General features: G+C 39.5%; 1 protein-coding gene across 1 annotated transcript in view; it reads right to left on the reverse strand.

Moving 5' to 3' along the window:
* The window catches only part of LOC122794871 (extracellular calcium-sensing receptor-like), a 257415-nt gene extending 237489 nt beyond the window's left edge, over positions 1–19926 (reverse strand). The window contains exon 1 of the mRNA XM_044063470.1: positions 19660–19926. Within this exon, the coding sequence (XP_043919405.1) occupies positions 19660–19926 (267 nt within the window). The remainder of the gene's footprint in view (positions 1–19659) is intronic.
* Positions 19927–23047: the final 3121 nt, after the last annotated feature.

The following is a 23047-nucleotide window of genomic DNA, read 5'->3' on the forward strand; positions in this document are numbered from 1 at the left end:
TGCAACTGAACTTTTAACTCTCAGAAAAGTGGGAAAAAGCAAGATTTTTTTTTTTTTTTTTTTACAGAGATAGCAGAGGTTCACAAGTAATATCAAGTTATAACAGTGCAGTAAATGACCCCACACAAGAGTGCTAGGTCAAGGACAGAAAATATGCAAGTTTTAAGAAAAAAACGATTTAAAATTAAGTGCAAACAGGAAATTCAGCAAACAGCTTTTGGTTGTGCTCTAAATACAGCTACTAATACAGAAATCAAGTTTAACAAGCCAGAAAATGCTCAAGCTAGGCAGCTATGCAGAAAAACTTAGCAAATAAACAGAGAAAAAATACTTAAAATCTCAAAAGTGGCTCCCTACTTCTCTCAGCATTTTTTCCTCTTGGAGGGTGCTTCACCAACAGCCAACAAGCCTGAAAAGCCTGGTGCTGAAACCTGGTGGGAGGAATGTATAGTCTTTTATTGCTGGCTTTAATCAGGTTTCTGTGACAGCAATTATATCAGGTTGATGTTGGGCTGTCCAGGTATGAAAATCTGAGATTTTGTTTCAAATCCTTTGGAAATTAAGTGTTACCAATTTTAGGGACTTGTGGATGTTAGGATGAGTAGACTGTTTATATAATGTGAGTCTTGGATTAGGTTGGATATCTCCACTGAGAGGAATTGTGGAGAATAGGTATTAATAGATAGGTGTACGTAAATATTTTCTGAGTATATTGAAGTAGGTTTGTTGGTAGAGAGCATGGCAGGGTGTAGATACATTTTTTAGCTTAGGATAGAGCAGAGGTTGCAAAGGAAAGAGGCTGGAAGATATATTAGAGTAATTGTTTGCATGAAGAGGTGGACAATATGTGATAGTTGTTAGTTTAGGAGGAATAGAAGTAGGGTCAAGAAGTGTGAGTTTAGCCAGAGCATAGAGAGATAGGAATGTGCATAGGAGTGGAAGGGTAGAGGTTAGACTTTTGGGTATCATTGTGAAAGGGAGAGAGTAAGGAATAATAGGTAGAATGTAGAGATAAGGAATGGTAGAAATACTGCAAAGGAGTGAAGTGAATAATGACAGTATAGGAAATAGAAATTATAGATGTTTAAAACATGGGAAGGGTTAAGGGAGGATAGGTTATGGTGTTAGTTGAAGAAGAATGTAGAGGAATGGAGGGGGTATTATGTGTGAAATGATAGGTGAAAGTGTAAAGTGGGAGTAGCTAAGGACTATAAGGCTAGGAGTGATCTTCAGTCAAGTGCCATGACACCCACAGGTCTATATCACATTATTGAAATTCCAAAATATTGAACACCATAAGCTCGACCTTGGAATCTCGAAATGTGATATACTTGAACGCTCAGAACAGCAAATTTTTTTCCAAGGCAAACAATTTGCTGTTCCGAGAATACACAGCACAAGCACACCAAAATACATAATCCACACATACACACTTCATAGAACCCTACACTAAACTGTACATGCACTACTAGCTATCCACTTACCTTAACCCAACCGTAACCCTAAGGTCCCTAACTAATGCACACTCACCTTACCCGCTCCCTAACCCTAAGGTCCCTAACTAATGCACACTCACCTTACCCGCTCCCTAACCCTAAGGTCCCTAACTATTGCACACTCACCTTACCCACTCCCTAACCTTAAGGTCCCTAACTATCACACACTCATCTCACCCGCTCCCTAACCCTAAGGTCCCTAACTATCGCACACTCACCTTACCCGCTCTCTATCCCTAAGTTCCCTAACTATCACACACTCACCTTACCTCGGTCTGTTCGCACACTTACCTTAACCCAGTCCATCACCTTCACACCACAGTTGAGAAAATAGCGAAGCCGCAGAAATGGCTCACAGAATACTTTCCCTAGGAAAATATTCGGTGTTCTGTAGCTTCGCTTTTGCAAGCATTCACTGAGTAGGGGTCGATATTATAACATTCGAAGTTTTAAGACTTTGATGTTATAATATAGTCCCGACACCCACATTGTGGGTAACAACACAAATGATCCTACGTAAAGATTGGCTTGTACAAATGTGATCATCTTACAGATATCAACAAAAAGACCATCTTGACCATACAGTGGTTACCCCTGAAGACTTTGAACTCCCTAAGCATTTCATGGGGTATTCTGGAAGCAAGAAAAACAGAAGATTCAGTCCACAACTTCTGCATGAATTTGCATAGTATTCACAGAGTTTAGATGAGGTCTTCTGTGGTCCATGTTTTGTCCTCAACACAGCTAGAGAGTTTGTGTTTGTCTCCATGCCTTTGACCAATTGGTCTAACACAACGAAGATTCTTGAATGACATAGCAAGTCAAAGGAACAAGGAAGTGCACTTGCAAAATCAGAGTCATTTCTAGAAGTATGCTCTGGCCAACTGCAAACAGCCTACCAATGCATTACACATAAGAAGCTACAGGAATGGGCAGTTCATGCCTTGAGATGTATCATGTGGCCAATTCTTCTCTGTGGAAGACAGAATTTAATACTCTGTGTAAAACTGATTTGCACAGAAGACTTTAAAGCATTGCTTGAGTGCATGTCAGCAGTGGACTCTATACTCGATGGCCATTTAAGGGAGGGTCCGTGAAATGCACTGTACACTTGGGCATAAATTCAGAATGAAATTATTAATCTTATCAGGTTACAGATGCAGAGAAAAAAAATAAGCAGAGTTAAAGAGGTAAAGATCTTCAGTTTAATTGCTGATGGAACAACTGACATCTCCCATAAGTAGCAAGTGACTCTGGCTCTATGTTATGTTCATAGAAGTGACGGAAATGTAGAAATCCCTGATGACTTCATTGAATTTGTTGAAGTATGTGACATCACAGGAAAAGTTTTAGCTGACCTTTTTCTACAGAAACTCACAGCATGGAGTGTGGACAAGGAGCTATTGTGAGGTCACGGCTATAACAGAGGAAACAGCAGGTCTGGCCATTTTAAAGATGCGCAGGCAAGAATTTAGAAGCTGTGTATGCTGCCTGTAAAGTGCACAAGTGCAACACTGCTATAGTTCATTCATGTGCAATGTGTGATATGGCAAACCCTCTTGACACCTGTAGGAAAGCAACTGCAATGCTAAATGTATCTGGTAAATGTCACAATGAATATATAGCCACAATAAGGAATTCACACAGTTCTTTTGTGAGGATGAAGATGAATACAGAAGTACCTTACTTCAGGCACCTAGCAACACCCAGTGGATGAGACAGGTTGATTGCTTGCACAGCTTCAAGAATAAACATGTCACCCTTGTCACTACTTTAGAGTGTACTGCCGAGTATGACAAAGATGCTGACTGATATCTGTACTCGGATTTGATTGTAGCATGTTACAGGCCACCCTCACAAACTCAGGAACCTCACATGGCCTTCCTGAAAACACTAGAGGGGATAAATGTATCACCAAACACCATCATACTAGGTGACTTCAATTACCCTAATATAGACTGGGAACACTACTCAAGCCCAAACACCCTAGCCCAAAAGTTCCTGGAATTCATAAACTCAAATGCCATGGAACAACTAGTCACCATCCCCACAAGAGGAGAAAACATACTTGATCTCATCATCACGAACATGGGAGCACAATGTTCAACACCGAAGTATACCCCTCACTGGTGAGATCAGATCACAACTAATCTCGCTGGAGGTCCTCATACCACCCCCACCTGAAATAAAAAGACCACAGTAAAGAACTTCTAAAGCCGACTTCACACTTCTAAAGACTAGTGTGGTCTCCTTTAAGGCCCCGAGCCGATGGAAAACAGTACTCAAGCCGCTGAATCACTTACAAATGCCTTCTACCAGCACCTGCAGGACTGCATGGATAAGGCAATCCCAAGCAAAACAAAGACTCTTTGTACCAAAGGCAAGCATCCACTCTGGTGGACCCCAGCCATAAACAAACTCTACAACAAAAGGAGGAAGCTACTACAAGATAGAGCAAAATCCTTAAAAGGTAAGACACCCTTGATCACTATAAGTAAAAACTAAGAGCTCTCATAAAATCATCCAAAGCAAATTTTGAGAGAAAAATAGCTAAAGACTCAAAAGACAATCATAAGGCCTTCTTTAGCTATGTTAGAAACCTGGGAGGAAACTCCCAGATATGCTCAGAACTAGTTCATAATGATGTGAAGATTACTGATCCTACAGACATTGCCAACATACTGGCTGACAGGTTCAGTGCAAACTTCTCCCTCCCCAAAAGGAGAGAAATCTATACCAAGCGATTGCAGCCCCCAAACATCTCCAACGCCCAAGTGAGAACTGCTCTCTCCAAAGCAAAAAACACAGCATCCATGGGACCTGATGGTGTCCCCGGCTGTGTGCTCCACGAACTCAACGAGGAATTAAACCCACAGCTAGGACAGCTGTTTAATCATAGTCTTACCTCTGGATATGTACCCAGGAGTGGCGCACTGCAACTGTGGTCCCACTTCACAAAGGCGGTGCCTCCACCGACCCTGAAATTACCGTCCCATTAGCTTGACAAGCCTTATCTGCAAAGCCATGGAGAGGATCATAATGGAACTCATAAATAAAGACATAGGAATTTGCAGACTTTGGATCCATCCCAGTTTGGCTTTGTCAAAGGCAGATCATGCCTTCTAAACTTGGTTGACTTTTTCAAACAGTCACCAAAGCCATTGATGAGGAAAGGCAGTCCATACAGCCTACCTCGATCTGGCTAAGGCCTTTGATACAATACCCCACTCGGGTATCATTGAAAACTCATCAGCTTAAATGTTAACCCATACATCACAAGATGGGTTGCAAACTGGCTGAGTGACAGAACCCACAGGGTCAGAGTTGCTGGCGCCATGTCAGACTCAAAGCCTGTCACAAGTGGTGTACCACAGGGCTCAGTCCTGGGCCCACTCTTGTTTGGCATCTACTTTTCCAAGTACAAGCAAACACAGGAGGGTTATGAGCTGACAAAGTTTGCAGATGACTGCAAACTGGGCGCCATAGTAGAAAACACATCTGACACAGATATCCTTCAGAAGGGTCTCACAGAAACGGATAACTGGTGCCAGAGCCATGGCCTAAAGTTAAATGCCAAAATGCATAGTCATACCCTTCGGAAAAACAAGGTTACCCCTAGCTACCAAATAGGTGGCAATCCACTGAGTACAGAAGAAGTTATCAGGGACCTGGGGACCCAGGTTGATAGTAGTCTGTCATTCGACACCCATGTAGCTAAAGTAGTTAGGAAGACCTTCTACATTGCCCACCTTATCATGAAGGGATTCTCATCTAGATCAAGGGAGGTCATAGTCTCCTATACTCATCACTCATCAGACCAATGATTGAATACAATGCCCCATTCAGAATGTATCTGACCCGACACTTGCAGCAGCTGGAGAGGCCACAAAAGTTCCTCACCAAAAGGATAAAGGGTCTCAAACATCTGTCCTATGCTGCCCGACTGAAAGAACTCCAGCTCTATTCAGTCGCCACCGCTTGCTCAGAGGTGACCTTTGCCTAACATACAAGGCCATGTCAAACCCAGATTTGATGAATATGCTTCACCTCAAAAAATCTAGATCCGTCAGAGCCACAAGGGCGGGAGGCTTAAACCTCGACACGGCTATTAATAGGACGTGCTGGAGGGATAGATTCATCACCCAAAGACTCCCTATGCTGTGGAATAAAATCCCGGTATATGTGAGGCAGAGCACCTCGCTGGCCTTGTTCAAGAGAAATCTTGACCAATGGATGGGAGATCGCAGATATACCCCAGGGATTACCTCAGTGTCACTGCTCAACAGAGGCACAGCAAAATAATGGGTATAGTTCCCCATACTAAAGGGGTGGCTTAAGCCACAAAACTATGGGCTAGGCTTGTAAAAGCCCTCGGGCAGATAGCCTAGTATGAACCTATGAACCTATGAACCTATTGCAGCTCTGGTTTCAATGGAGTAGGTGCTTGATATGATTAGAACACTTCATCTGTACCTGCAGCAGAAAAGACTGCCTTGATTCAGGCTTGTGAGGAAGCAAATGTTGTCACTGACACTCTTTTAGCAATGAGATCAATTGCTGATAATTCTTTTTCCGATTTGTATGAAGTCAAACAGCTGGCAGCCAGAGTCATGGTAGAAGAAAGTGTTCCAAGGATCTGTGAAAGGCAGACTCATATAAGCAATATTGGTGCTGCTAACCTAGAGGAGTACTATCAGAGGAACATGTTGATTCTATTTGTGGATTATTTCATAGGCAAAATAAAAAAACAACATACAGAATGCTGACAATACTTCATTGCATAGTATCTGGTGCCATACATGCGGCATGCTTTGGAAGATGATGAGAATTTGGTGGAGTTGTACAATGCATGCAAGACTGACATATACAGTCTGCCCAGTTTCAAAAATGAGCTTCACCGATGAGTGGGTAGATGGAGAGCAGTTGCACAAGAGAACAGCCAATCACCATCATTTCAACCCTACAGGAGTTGAACCCAGCATTTTATGGCAATATAAACAGCCCATTAACAGTTCTTGCCATCATGCCAGTGAGTACTTCCTCTGCAGAGCAGTCATCTAGTGCTCTACTATGCATTAAGACTTGGCTACGAAACACTATATCTGATGTACACTTAAATGGGTTGGCCTTGATGCACATACATGATGGCACTGATGTTGATATCACAGGTGTTGAAAGCCTTTGATCCATGTAATGATCATTGGTTTAATGCCTTTCCAAGGCAATACAGCAGACCATCAGGATGATGGCAGCTGGGTACTCATGGCTGGTTGTACATTGTTGTGTTCTGACTGTATGCTGTGGATGAGTGGCCTTACTTTTTGACTGAATTGTGGCCTGCTTTGTGTAAATAGTTTAAGCTGCAACTGCAAAATGACATGAAAACCAGAGAAGCCAACAGCCCAGCTGGCTTCCCTTTGAAATGGATTGTGGTCTGCTTACTGTGAATGGTATAGGCTTCTTTTTTAAATGCACCAAACTCACAGCAGTCAACAGCTCCCAGAACCAGTTAGGTCTTACTGTCCACTGTGTGTGAGATGTTTTATGTGAATAGACCCTCTGTGGGCTGGTCTTCTTGTAGTAGAGGGATTTCTTGCAGTGAGTGGCTCAGGCTCTCCTTTTGACTGGGTTGTAGGTTGTTTCCTGTAAATGGCTTAGGCTGCTATTAAATGCACCTAAATCAGAGCAGGCAACAGTCTGGCCCACTTGGCTTCCCTTTGGACTGGATTGTGGGCTGCTTATTGCAAAAGGTTTAGGCTGTTTTTTTAAGGTATCAAAACCTGAGCAGTCATCAGCTCCCAGCATCAGTTACTGTCTACTGTGGTTGTGTGAGGTGTGACTGGACCTCTATGGTACTGGCTGCTGGCTTCCCTTTTTCTGGCTGGTGATTGGTGGTGTGAATAGTCCTTTGTGGGGTTGGTGTGTGGTTGTGTAACTGGACCTCTGTGGGACTGGCTACCTTGCTAAAATGAAAACCAATAATGAGAAAAAGTCATTCTATAGCTCTGCCCAACTAAATAGCAAAACTAACCCTCGGAAGTTTTGGTCTAGTATGAATAGAATTTTTTCTCCAGGCTTCCCCCTAAACCCCTGTCCTTACCCTAATACACCCCCTATGGAAATTGCTTGTCTCCTCAATAAACACTTTATTGACACCATTCAGACACTTATACCTTCAAACTGTAACAATGCCTCTGCCTACAGCCCCCAATTCATCCAACAATCATCTATTCTCTTTACGTCCTGTTCTTACTTCCTACATCAGATCTCTTCTTCAAAAGCTTAAACCCTGCTCTTCCTCCACTGACAATCTACCTCCTACCTTTCTAAAACTTGCTGCAGACTCCATTGCCTATCCAGTATCTATACTAATCGATAGACCTATTCAGGAATCCACTGTCCCTACCCTTTGAAAATCATGTTTTACTTTTCCCCTGTACAAAGGTGATATCGCTACTGACCCATCTAACTATTGACCCATAGCTATCCTTTACCCATATCTAAGATTCTCGAAAAATGCATTCACACACAACTGCTTAACTACCTCCTCCAGCATAACCTCCTCACTCCCACTCAACATGGTTTCCATCCCAACCACAGCATGATTACTGCCCTCTTATCCTTCACACACACATCATTGCTGAGGCCCTAGATAATAACAAACTCATATCCTGTCTCTTTCTTGACCTTTCCAAAGCCTTTGATACTGTCTCTCATCCCCTACTGCTATCTAAACTTGCAAATCTCAGTCTATCTACTTCCATCCTTGCCTGGTTCTCTAGTTACTTATCCTGCAGGCAGCAATCCATTAAATGGCTTTCTTCCTCCCTCTTCTCCATTCATAACTGTCCCAACTGGGGTACCACAAGGTTTCATCCTGGATCCCCTCCTGTTCAATGTCTTTACCAATGATCTCTACAACCTCGTCCAATATGCTGATGACTCAACTCTCATCTCTACCTCTGATCTCCACTCTATTACTCAACAAGCTTTCCTATCCACAGAACAGTGGTTATCCAGTAATCTTCTCATCCTTAACCCTAAAAAGACCAAACTCTTATTATTTCTTCCCTGATCTCTTAGTCACCACAAATCCACCTTTGCTATCACTTCCTCTAATAACACTACTATCCAGCCTGCAGGTCTCACCAAACTCCTGGGGGTCATCATTGATGATGAACTCAAATTCAAAATACACATCCTCCACTGTATCAAAAAGACACACCAGAAACTTGGCTTACTATATCGCAACAGAAAATTTCTAACTACAAATGCCAGACTCTCCCTTGTGCAAGCTTTTTTCTTCCCCTCCCTTCTTTATGCTGCCCTGTGCTCACCAACATTCAAACTACAAGCTTAAACAAACTACAACAAACTTACCACAAGATTGCTAGATTCATTACAAAATCTCCATTTAATGCACATCACTGCCTTGCTCTAAACTTTCTCCACTGGCTAGAACTCCCCCATCTATTACTGCTAAGCCAACTTTAAATGCTACACTCCATTCTTTATAAACCTTCATCCTGCCCTGCTCTCTCTTCCTTCATCTCTATCTATACCACTCCATGGACTCTCCGTACCTCTAATCAGCAACTACTAAACGTCTACCAACCAAAAAAAACAGTGGGCAAACTCCTATGTAAACACTCTATTGCCCAAGCCTGGAACAAATTTCCAAGAGACATTTGTTCAATCATTCACCCATCCCACTTTAAAGAAAAGCAAAAACTTCATCGACTCAGCTCCAAGATTTGTCCTGGTCAAGCCCCAACATAAGCTCACCTTATCCCTACTAATTTTACTTCTTCTGTTCCTCCCCTTACAGCTAAGTACTCCTCTACTGTGGATACATACTAAACTCTAAAAGCAATACTGAAGGACTAAATTTATAGTTGTAAATATTGTAAATGTATTGTTACACTGTAAAATATGATATGTACATGTGCTTGAATTCTTCTGCTTTTTGTGTTTCAAACTTTTATGTATAACTGATACTTATACTTTTGATTCAAATGTATGATTATCTGTAAACTGTCTTTGTATTGGAGATTTTCTCCTCGGGTCTCCACTGAAAAAGGGCCACAATCTCATTTGGACCAACCCGGTTAATAAATGTCAATAAAATAATTGATGTGGTAGAGGGTCTTGCTGCAGTGAATGGCTCAGGCTGTCTCCCCCTGTTGACTGGGTTGTGGGCTGCTGCCTATGACTGGTTTAGGCTGCTATTAAATGCACCTAAACCAGAGCAGCCAACAGCCCAGCCCAGATGGCTTCCCTTTAGACTGGATTGTGGGCTTCTTATTGTGAATGTTTTAGGCTGTTTTTTTAAATATCAAAACCAGTGCAGTTAGCAGCCATGTGCGTGGTGTGTGGTGTGTTTTGTGAATGGACCTCTGTGAGACTGGCTATCTTAATGTGATACAAAGGATTGTTGAAATGAATCACTGCTACTAAATGCCAGTTAAGAGTGCGGTGAACATCTCAAAAGACTTAATTTTGGCAGGGCAGCATGGCTGCATGGGGGTAGGGCAAGGCAGCATGGATGCATGGGGGGAAGCAGTACCAGACCTTAGAGTACAACTTGAAAAAAAAGACTGTCTACACCCCTGCTGCAGAGGTGATGAAAAAGTGTGATGAAAGGGGAAAGCAAATCTAGGGAATATTTAAGATATTCAGCATTGCTTTTCCAAATTGTCTGAGGGATTTTCTTTATTGTCATCCAATTTCAGCAAAAAAGAGAATAAACAGAGTGAGCAGAATTCAGGTAAACAGACATTTAAGAAGTAATTGGAAGGAGGTTCCAAAAATAAGTCTCAGATCTCTTAAACCCAAATACAGTCCAAAAAGTCTGAATGACTATTCAAGAGATCTTGTGAACATCCTACACCCTGACCATCTTTATTTTCCAGAAAGTCTGAATCTCCATTTTATTCTTTGACAATGGATTGTTTCAGTCAAATGGGTTCTGAAAATCATTCATCAGGGTTACAGATGGCAGTGGGAGGAAATTCTTCCTCTCCAGGGGGGGGGGGGGTCATTTCTCATTCTACAGATCAGGCTACTTTGTTTTCTTCTGTTCTTTATCACATGCTGTTCCAAGGACTGATAGAACTAGTTCTTCTTTCCCAGGTGAGAAAGGGGTTTTATTCAAGGATGTTTCTAGTCCCAAAGAAAGTGCTTGGAGACCAATTCTAGGACCTGTTTATAATAGTACCCAAATTCAAAATGATGCCACTTCATAACCTGTTGTCTCTCCTTCCTCTTTCATGTTTCCTGGTAATACTAGACTTAAGCTCACAGTAAGACGTTGTCCTGTTCGATTCTCAGCTAGAGCGTCTTCTGTGTGGAGTCATGCATGAATGGGAGTACCTTCATTGAAGGTTGTGCATCAGGGCTAGCAACTCAGCACGTAAAAATCTACTGCCAGTCATTAGCAGACTGGAGTTCCACTGTGGCAACCCCTAACCGGGAAAAGCCGAAAGACACAACAACTAGACTTAAAAGATGCTTATCAGCACATTCATATTCATCCAGACTTCAGGCATTCCTTAGGGTTTTTGTGTGTCTGGATCACATTATCAGTTCTCTGCCATAACCTTTGGACTATCCACTGCACCAAGAATGTTCACAATCTAGCTCCAGTTATAGCTCATTGCAGGGTACAGGGTATCCATATTTTTCTATATTTAGATTACTTGCTTATCTTTGCTTTTTCAAAATGTCAGGAATCTCTCTCTTGGGTGAGAGATCACTTGCACAAGCTGAGATTCCAAGAAAACATTCAAAAGTCTTTCTTGACACTCTCACACAGGATTCTGTTTCTGGCTGTCAACTAGACACCTCCGTTCAAAGATCTTTTCTTCCACAGAAAAAACAATAAATCTTTATTTAGATCTATTTCTAAGTTTTTCCTTTCAGACTTCAGTCATTGCAAGGGAATACATCAGGATTTTGGATCTCATGGTATCTGTGGTTCTCCAGATCACCCTGACAAGACTCCACATAAGAAAGATACACTACGTCAAATTACAGGGTTTACCAAACAGAATGTTATGTGCTACACTGTTTGACAGGTTTCTGAACTTACTACAAACTAAGTGACTTACTGGCTCTCAAACAAAATTAAATTGGGAATAGAAATATAAAAAGACTACAGTCTCATGTCAAACTGATCAAGTTACAGTCTGCAGGATATATATATATATATATATATATATATATATATATATATATATATATATATATATATATATATATATTTTACTACAGCTTACCATATCAGATTACTTTTAACAGGGCCTTCTGCAGCTCATGGCTTATGACACCAACTATGCCATTATTACAGACACAGATTGTTGCTTCAGGCCAAGCCATGAATGACACTGATACACCTCTGCTACGTTTCACAAACCACATTAAAAACACTGTTTATTTAAAACTCTACATTGCAATACCAAAAGGAGTGCTTCACAATGGTTAAGAGATTAGTGGCATAAACTATACTAAGTGGAGACATACTAAACAATGATTTAGTACAGCAATTATGAACACTATAAAAAGTGATTTATTTTAGTGAAGAAGTAGCTTCATAGAGAAAACTGTTTTATAGGATATAAAAATACAACTGACTGGCCACTTACAGTGCTACAAAACACAGCCCTACTACCACAGTCTAAAATTTCAAAATCCTTTCAATAAGAACTTAACTTAGCAAAACCAAAAAAAATAAAGAGTTAAAGCTCAATACTGAAATTATGTGTCCATTTTACAATCAGCTGAAACAGTTTCAGCTTTATAGCTAAATGCACTACTGTTACTACAGCAGCACAGGCTCTTCTGCAAACTTACATCTGCATACTGAGAACTTTCAAAGAATCAGGGACATATCCAGAAATAATCATCAGGCGCATCTTTAAAATATAGCACTGTTAACCTGAGGCATCTTCAGATCAAACAAATGTGAATTAATATACCTTATCTGAAGTAAATGAAGTCTACTGTTGTAATAGTGCATCATATTTTCTGTAAAAGTCACCATTTTTAGGAAGAGATTAAGAGAGACGGAGCTAAAATTTGAGTTAAAGTCACTGAGAGTTGAATGGTATGCTGAGAAGCTTACATGTGGTTACAGTAGTCACTCAATGAACTGCCTAAATGTGTGAACTACAGAGAAAAATATCTGCACACTTTATTTCTTACCAACAGCTGCTTTGTCTTCTTCACCAGTTCTGTTATATTCCCAAACCCAAACACATTTGCTTGACATGATGTAAACCCAAAAATATGCAAATCACTAAGATTGAAATACTACATAGAAAATGAGTACTCATCACAGTTCCCTTATGAAGATACACTCTTCTGGTATAGGCCAGCAATCTCACAGCAACATCTACAGGATTAAACTTGGTGAGTCCTCCGCTACCTAATTCTCCATTTCCGAGCAGTCTTTGCTGAAAATTTATTGTCTTTAGTTGTTATAATCCCACTAAGAAAACCCTCAGATCTACTCTTTTGGAGTAACATTTTTTAGGTTAGCATGTTCGATTTACTCCTTGTCTGCACATTCATCTTTATTTTATGTCAAGTAGACACAAATTATCAACATTTAATAAAGGTGCTTGATTGGTAGTAGGCTATGTGGAGTCATTTAAAAATGAGAAGTGATAGGATTTAGCATAGTAGCAGTTTCAGCATCCTCCAATCTTAATGTAGTCTCAGGCTCTAAACCAGTCAACTTTTATTTTGATAAAAAAAGTGAAGTCCAGCCAGTCATTTGCACTGCTTGAAGATATGGTTTGTCCTGCAAAATCTTAAATTTCAAAAAATGTCCTACTTTGGACATTTGAAAAGGTGGCAACCATACATCAGCCTCATCAGCACCTAATACAACAACTTTAATAACCTAAGCAGTAGAGGCTCTTTACCAGGCTAGAATGGTCACTGACCTGTATACGGAGGCACAGGTCTGTCTCTCTCTAGTCCATATAATGCTTAAAATTAGTTTATAAGGTAACGGCTGAACCTGATATATTGCCAGATGTCAGCTAATGCAGCTAAGAGACATAAAGGGATAATATTTAGACAGCATGCAAAGCGGTGCCTTAGGAAGTGTTTACAGTACTGTAGGAACTTGCTTCACTCTGTTGGTGCACCTGTGTGGTACAAAACTTGATTTTTTCAGGGGGGGAGTGCATCTAAAACATATGAGGTTTTCAGATCTTGGTGAATTCTCCAGTTTGTTGCATACTGTAAGGTAAGTTGTGGTAGTGTGCAATATTTCATCATACACTTTGAAGCCGTTTAGTTTTCCTCACTTCATTCTCTTAACCAAGTCCATGAAGACCACCTTTTTTTGGTGGGGGGTTGTGGTTGATACATCTGAGTGGCCCTTTTCAGAGATGAGCACAAAAGTACTAACACTGTACTTTTAAACAGCGTCCAGAGCAGCGTTTTGTTAGAGGTGTGTGTGTGTGTGTGTGTGTGTGTGTGTGTGTGTGTGTGTGTGTGTGTGTGTGTGTGTGTGTGGTACTACTAGCAGTCTGACAACTGCTTCTAAAATCTAAGCTCCCTCAGTCCCTCTCAACCATCCAGATTTTTACAGAATGTCCAGATTTTTGCCTCATATTTTTTGCCTCTCATAAAATTTGTGTTTTCTGGCAAACCATTGAGGACTGAAGTCAGATAATAATGAAAGACATGTTTCAGACATCATACCTTTCAGAAAATGCATGCTAATGCAAAATCTGTTATTGTATCAACTATTGAAGTTTGTAAAAGCAATATTTTACACATTGTCCCTCTTTTGGAGTCTTTGTCCCGCAGTTATGTATGGCTTTGTCCAGATTTCTTACTCTAATAGGTTGAGAGATATGGTTGTTAACCCCAGGACTGATTACTTCAGCACTTACTGATTATTTTTGGGAGAAGCTAAACTAAAGTTTGCTTTCGCTTTAGATGCAAGTCTGAGACACAGCACCTTTGAAATGAGAAAAAGGACACTGAAAGAATCAAATGTAGGTACCAGAATTTATGTTACGATAATCAATTTAGGCAAAGGCACTCAAGCTCACATTTCACAGAGTGATCAAAGGTGAAAATCAGACAACACCAAGAATCTCATTATCTGTTAATATACAGATAAAACTGCAGTTGATTTTTGAAGTTCTATAGAGCACAGAACGCTACACTATGTGAACAATATACTACTGAGAAACAGAAATAAATTATCTTGTCTGGTAGAATGTTGCAATAAAGTTCATTAAGGTCTACAGTTTTTACAATGTCTCTTACGTAACTTGCTTTTTTATAACATTATTATCACTCGCTGTTTTTAAATGTATTTCTGAGTAGTATTCATCATTCCTACTGGTAGCAACAAGAGTTGTATAATATTTGGTATTCAATTTTCACATTAATTAGATTCCAGCTACTTTTCAAGGGGCCTCTATACCTTTTTCTGACAAGCATGAATATACATATAATCGCATGCAATAGTTTATTGTATGGTTCGCACTTTCTGAAGATGCAGTAGCTGCATTGTGTTTCATATGCGAAAGCCATATACTTTTGCAAGAGGTAGTTAGGTAGATCACAGTTTTCATCATAATCTGCTGTCTTTAGTAGGCAGTAGTGGTGGTGGTTGATGTTTCCTGTGCTGTCTGAGTCTGGCAAGTTTCATTTATAGAATTTAGTAATGTGACTTGCTGCAGACTAATTTCAGGAAAAAAAAAAACATTCCAAGAAGTCAGTCAACGGATTCTGTTGTCATGGTATTACAGTTCACTGGAGCTCCTTAGTAAAGTAACCCATTTGGTTTTGTCATCTTAGAGAAGTACACTTGCAATGGCTGTTGGGCCATTATATCCTTGGCAGACCATAACCTATATAGCCAGTAATCAGTCAAACATCTACTGTTATGGTAAGTTCAGCTACACAACTGTACTTTCTGTACTCCCTTCTGGAGTCATTAATTTGGAGCTTGATGACTCAGTAGTCAAAAGTTCTGTCTCATAGCATCAGACTCTACTTTTCAATCCTGAAATGAGATCATTACTTCTGTGGAGTTTTGCATGATTATGTCCCACACTCCAAAAGCATGCTTGTAGACTTTCTACTCTAAACTATAAGCATATATTGCATGTGCCCTTGCCCAAGTGGTGTGGCTTATGGCTGAATAGTATTGAGTTTACTTACTTATTTAACAAATAAACATGTACATAAAAAAGGTTTGTTACCTCAAATGTCCAGGTATATTCACATGTGAGTTACATCCAACACCATACATATTTTGCTAACACATTTTGAATAATAATATTATGCACTATGGCCACATCATGGTATTATAATGTTCAATGTATTTGGCATTGTCTGGAGACTGAAATATCCACCTCATTGTAAACCTGACACATGAGCAAGGGTATGTGCAATATATGCTTATAGTTTAGAATAGCCACGCAACAGTAATGTTTTTAGAATATAGGATACATCTAGAACACCTTACTTATTTTGTATAATGCTTTTTATATCTTACTTATATTGTATAATACTCTGCAATAAAATCATTTTGCACAGAGACATCCTAGAGAATAATACATGATGATGCACTGTTTTGGGTATCTGTGACCCTTTGAACCAAATTATATGTGTTAATAATGATGCAAACATGTCTGGCCATCTATAAACATACTTCAGTTCAGGACACATATGCTGATATTATTGACTAACCTGCTCACATCTACAGGCTGTGGTTCACGTGTATTTGTGTATGTGTGTATGTGTGTGTGTGGGAGGGGTCTCCTTCACTTCACCTAAAACTCATTTCACTGACAATTAGTACTGGCAGTGTGCAGAGTACTGTAAGGCAAGTAAAAGGTATATGCCCTTTCCCCACTGAAGTGCGAGTTTTAGGTGAAGTAAACTTTAGGTGATTTGGTCTCTCTGAAATCATTGTCAGTGAAATGAGTTTTAGGTGAAGTGAAGTAGACCCATATATGTGTGTCCGTGTGTGTGTGTGTGTGTGTGTGTGTGTGTGTGTGTGTGTGTGTGTGTGTGTGTGTGTGTGTGTGTGTGTGTGTGTGTGTGTGTGTCTGCTTAGAACCATATTGCATGTATTAATAATGATGTCAGTGTGTCTGGGCATATACTGGCATACTTATTGTAGCTCAAGACTTATATTTTGATGTCACTAACTTACCTGCTCACACATACAAGCTTAGCTCCAAAGAGTATTTTTTCTGTTTGTGCGTGTGTGTGTGTGTGTGTGTGTGTGTGTGTGTGTGTGTGTGTGTGTGTGTGTGTGTGTGTGTGTGTGTGTGAGTGTGTGTGTGTGCTTGCTAACTTTCAGCTTTTTTATTTGTTTTATTTGTGTCTCAAGAATGGATGTGCAATGGTCATACTGCTATATCATCCCTCCATTGTGGAAGCTCAGGCACAGCCCTGCTGACTTGAAAACATCAATCCCCTGCATGCCTCCCAGTCTTTACCGAGGATCAAATGTTACATGCATGTAGGTGCATGACAACCCAACTCCTCGGATGGGCTCACCCACCCTCCCTGTCAGAGTCTTTTGACACTAAAGCCTGTATGGTCTGTATGCTATAGCACTGATACTTAAGTGGTCATTTCTGGGATGTCCACCATGATCTGTGTGCACTAATGTACCATTAAACATGATTGTTTACTATGGCATTATATGTTAGTCATATAATTTTACCAATGTTGCTTGTAGTTCATATTCAGAGCATTAAACATACATTATAAAGTGTATAAATATAATTTTGGTTCATGCCGCTAAATTCAGGTTTTTGGGTCTACTTGATAATGATTTACTTTTTAACTGTTTCCTTTAGGAATGATACTTTAATGGCAGAATCTCCCAAAGACAATACTCTGTTTATGACCATTTAAGACATATGTGATGTCAGTGTGACAAATGTGCACTTGTTTGAATACATGTAGCCTGTAGTGGACAGTAGGTCAGTGTATTAATTATTAAATTAACATGCCATTCAGAATTCCGCAACATCCACAGAGGACAAGATTAAATTATCATTGTCTTCCCCCCAGAATAAAGAAAATGACATGCTTGTCACTCAATTGTCTTTACTCTCTCCCCATCAGTTTAATCAAAACTGGGTCACTGGCACATACCTGCAGACATACACATGCATACAAACATGCACATGTGCATGGATATATTACACCTACATGCACATGCACGTACAAACACACACACAAATGCAGCAAAGTTATAGAAAACACACACAACACCTGCATGAATACAAAGTGATACACATGGATGCACACACAGACACAAAACACAAAATACATGCATTCACTTGCCTGCATTTATGCTTCCATACAAACACATGTGAGTGCACATGCGTGTGTGTGTGTGTGTGTGTGTGTGTGTGTGTGTGTGTGTGTGTCTGCTTAGAACCATATTGCATGTATTAATAATGATGTCAGTGTGTCTGGGCATATATTGGCATACTTATTGTAGCTAAAGACTTATATTTTGATGTCACTAACTTACCTGCACACACATACAAGCTTAGCTCCAAAGAGTATTTTTTCTGTTTGTGCGTGTGTGTGTCCATGTGTGTGTGTGTGTGTGTATGTGTGTGTGTGTGTGTGTGTGTGTATGTGTGTGTGTATGTGTGTGTGTGTCTGCTTAGAACCATATTGCATGTATTAATAATGATGTCAGTGTGTCTGGGCATATACTGGCATACTTATTGTAGCTCAAGACTTATATTTTGATGTCACTAACTTACCTGCTCACACATACAAGCTTAGCTCCAAAGAGTATTTTTTCTGTTTGTGCGTGTGTGTGTGTGTGTGTGTGTGTGTGTGTGTGTGTGTGTGTGTGTGTGTGTGTGTGTGTGTGTGTGAGTGTGTGTGTGCTTGCTAACTTTCAGCTTTTTTGTTTGTTTTATTTGTGTCTCAAGAATGGATGTGCAATGGTCATACTGCTATATCATCCCTCCATTGTGGAAGCTCAGGCACAGCCCTGCTGACTTGAAAACATCAATCCCCTGCATGCCTCCCAGTCTTTACCGAGGATCAAATGTTACATGCATGTAGGTGCATGACAACCCAACTCCTCGGATGGGCTCACCCACCCTCCCTGTCAGAGTCTTTTGACACTAAAGCCTGTATGGTCTGTATGCTATAGCACTGATACTTAAGTGGTCATTTCTGGGATGTCCACCATGATCTGTGTGCACTAATGTACCATTAAACATGATTGTTTACTATGGCATTATATGTTAGTCATATAATTTTACCAATGTTGCTTGTAGTTCATATTCAGAGCATTAAACATACCTTATAAAGTGTATAAATATAATTTTGGTTCATGCCGCTAAATTCAGGTTTTTGGGTCTACTTGATAATGATTTACTTTTTAACTGTTTCCTTTAGGAATTATACTTTAATGGCAGAATCTCCCAAAGACAGCACTCTGTTTATGACCATTTATGACATATGTGATCTCAGTGTGACAAATGTGCACTTGTTTGAATACATGTAGCTTGTAGTGGACAGTAGGTCAGTGTATTAAATTATTAAATTAACATGCCATTCAGAATTCCACAACATCCACAGAGGACAAGATTCAGTTATCATTGTCTTCCCCCCAGAATAAACAAAATGACATGCTTGTCACTCAATTGTCTTTACTCTCTCCCCATCAGTTTAATCAAAACTGGGTCACTAGCACATACCTGCAGACATACACATGCATACAAACATGCACATGTGCATGGATATATTACACCTACATGCACATGCACGTACAAACACACACACAAATGCAGCAAAGTTATAGAAAACACACACAACACCTGCATGAATACAAAGTGATACACATGGATGCACACACAGACACAAAACACAAAATACATGCATTCACTTGCCTGCATTTATGCTTCCATACAAACACATGTGAGTGCACATGCATGCGCGTGCGCGTGTGCACACACACACACACACACACACACACACACACACACACACACACACACACACACAAGCACACACACAAGCACACACAGAGTCAAACACTATCATACTACTGGAATTAATTAAGATATATTATGAATTTTTAACAAGTGCAAAATAAGAAAAGAGTATTACTTCACATATTTCTTGCTCTCACCTGTGGGAAGTGGTAGATGCCCAGAATTCTAGCCACAGAAACTGACAACGATGACATGAGTTCACCGATGACTCCTACCACAACAGGATGTGATTTGCAGATGTAACCAGGGACTGGCACTTTTGTCCCTGATAAAAGGGCCAGAGTACCCCAAGTTGCCCTGCTTTCTGAATAGCAAGAATCATATATGTTAAATCCCAGTGTGATGTTGGTTAACAGTTTCTTATTTTGATTTATCTCATGAGTAGCAAAAACGACACCAAGCATGTCTCGATAATACCTAACATGAAATCTATAATAAAATAAGCACAAATACAAAGAAATAAGAAGTTAAACCTCTTGTTTGATTTGTACTAATAAGAACACAATGCGATCCCATATATTTAAATCACAGTACTACTTTTCATCAGTTTTTAGATAATACTTTAGTTGTCTCCTCCAGTGCATGAAATACAAATTATAGCACAGTGCCTATGACAGAGTGATGGTGCTGAGCTGGGAATATAAATGGGCAGTCAAAACTACTGTTATGTGCCTTCATATACATATATATGTATATGTTTGTCACTGTGCGTGTGCATGTGTGTGAATGTATGTTGATATATCAAAAATTAAATGATAAATATTAAATAGATGATTGCTTTTTTCCTTAACAGAGCTTCATCAGATCTAATTCCAATTTACATGACATGCATTATTTATATATGCTTTAATATATATAGCTCATTGTCATTTCGCTCAAGCTAGGATGATAAATGTATGCTATAGGCTGTCCGTCCAAGCTAAAGTAGTACAGCTGTCATCTTTCATCCCTGTTCTAGTATCTACTCCTATTGGTAGCTAATAGATTACAGCTTATGTGCTATATTCCCATCCTATCTGGCTAATGCCTAATTGATACAAACACTTTATGTAACTACTGTCACTGACTACGTACATCCATTTGTGCATCACCTTATCTGTGATGTAGTAAGTAGATGTCATTTGCCATATTAAAAATGGGCAACAGGTACTAACGAATGCATGGCAACCAGTCATGCTATAACCCTTAAGTATTATGTAGTTGTTATCATAATTGTAGCCAGTCAGGGCAATGCTATAAACTGTCTAGCTATACCAGTGCTGTACACACCTACTTTGTCTCCTTTATATCAGGTAATGTGCCACCTTTTCCATGAAAGAATTAATATATCTACTAATATGCCAATAATAATTAGAAGGCCCAAGAGCCATGCAAGAGCTCTGCATATGTTGGGTCTAAGATAACTTACAGCATTCTACAACAGTGGAGTTAACAGGGTTAAATATGACTGACACCCATTCCAGTATGGTCCATATAATGACAAAAGATGTAATCTGCCTATAACTCAGGCAAGTATACATTAATTCAAAGATTGTTATTATAGCACTAGGGAGAATTAGATACCATACAAAGACTGCTAATATTCATACATACCGAAACACTACAGATGTTGCAGGTTGTAAAACTTACACAGGCTCAGGAGAGTAAACACATACGTGTGAATCTTTTTTGAAAAGAGACTTAATCTTGATATGAAAAGCTAGAGCAAACTTACAGAAAGTGGTGAATCTATTCAGGAAAATAAGGTAAAAGTACCATAGCTAGAAGGGAGGTTCACTACAAAAACTTAAACGAGATAAGAGTCTGGTCAGGTGACTATGCTGATATAAAGGAAATGGTATCATTTGGCCTTGAGGCAAAAAAAAACATCAGTTTATACCTGTTATTAAAACTGATGGAAATAAGTAAAGCAAAAAAACTCTGGATTCTAAAGCAGTTTTACTGATCCGATGAAACCCCATCTGCTTATTGTAGATGGATGAGAGCCCTTTAATCTCCAGAGTTTTTTTTATTTTACTTACTTACTTTACTTTTAATTACAGCTACAAACTGATGCTTTTACGCTACTAAAATCCACTGCAAGCCAGACTATAACTAGTAATCTTTTCCCTCAAATGAGCTAACCCCCCTAAAACCAACAAGACTTCAAGTGCATATATCTCTTCAAAATCTATGATGATGTATCAAAATTCACTTATAACAACATCAGCCCAGACATCACCTCAGCAGACAAATTCACAAATGAGTTTTATATTTGCACAAATAAATACACAGAACTGACAGTCTCATACAAATCCAAAAACAATGAAACATTTAAAAGCAAACCACCCTGGCAGTCCACCAACATAAATTAAATCTACAATGAAACAAAAAAAATCATGAGATACAAAAGCTATAAAGACCTGAAGTCAAGGGAAATATTAGGAATTTGAGCAGGAATTAAAAAAAAAGACTATTAGATCTACTAAGACAGCCCATTAACTCAATTTAGCATTTCAAGTCAAGGACAATTACAAATCCTTCTCCATTTATGTCAGAAAACTTAGAAACAACACTAACAATGTACAAAACTCATACTAAATGACAAAATCTACTCATACCTATGGACATTGCCGGTATGGTAGCAAACAGATTTAGTGCAGATTTCCCTCCTGAGTTGACTATCCAAAATTCTGTGATCCCCATATCACTCAAATTCCCTCTATGATCACTAAAAAGTGCTATCCTTGACCAAGAACACTTCCTCCTTGGGGACAGAAAATATATCAGGCTGCTTGTTAAACAGCTCTAAACATACCTTGGTGAAACCTCTCCAAAACCTGCATAACTTCAACTTGGCTACAGGTTCAGTCTTGGAAGTATAGCATACAGCATTTTTGATGATATTTCATAAAGGTAGCCCTATTACTGCTCCTGGAAAGTAAAGGTCCATTAGCAAAACATAACAATAGTTGTGATAAACACTGATATTAAAAACATCATCGGGCTTGATTGGCAGAAATTTAATTTTGTAAAAATGTAGATCCTGTCTAATGAACCTTGTAAACTTCTACAAAATGGTAGCACAAATTGCTGACATTGGTCAAACTGTACACACAGCTTACCTTGATTTGGCCAAGTCATCTGGCACTATCCCCCATGTTAACATAATGAACAAAATGCATTACAAATAAGAGGGATAACAAATTAGCTAAAAGACTGAATCCAAACAGTGCAGGTGGCAAGGGCAGCATCCATGAACATGAAGGTGGTGAGTCCCATCCTGAAGGGTACACTGCTGGCAAAGCTTTTGTTAAGTATTTACTTCTCTCAGCTACAAAGTAAAAACCAAGACCATTGGCTAAAAAATTTGCACATGACTGCAAAATGGGGAATCTTTGTCAAATTCCATCCAACAGCAACTTTCACTAATAAATGCTTGGTGTACTGAAAACTAGCTTAAATTAAATACTAAAAAATACAACATTGTCACGTTTAGCAGACAAACCATTCTCCCAGCATATACCACCCATATTCAATGTGAGA

The sequence above is a fragment of the Protopterus annectens genome, chromosome 2.part1 (genome assembly GCF_019279795.1).
Source record: "Protopterus annectens isolate FY-2018-M chromosome 2.part1, PAN1.0, whole genome shotgun sequence".
Taxonomy (NCBI): Eukaryota; Metazoa; Chordata; order Ceratodontiformes; family Protopteridae; genus Protopterus; species Protopterus annectens.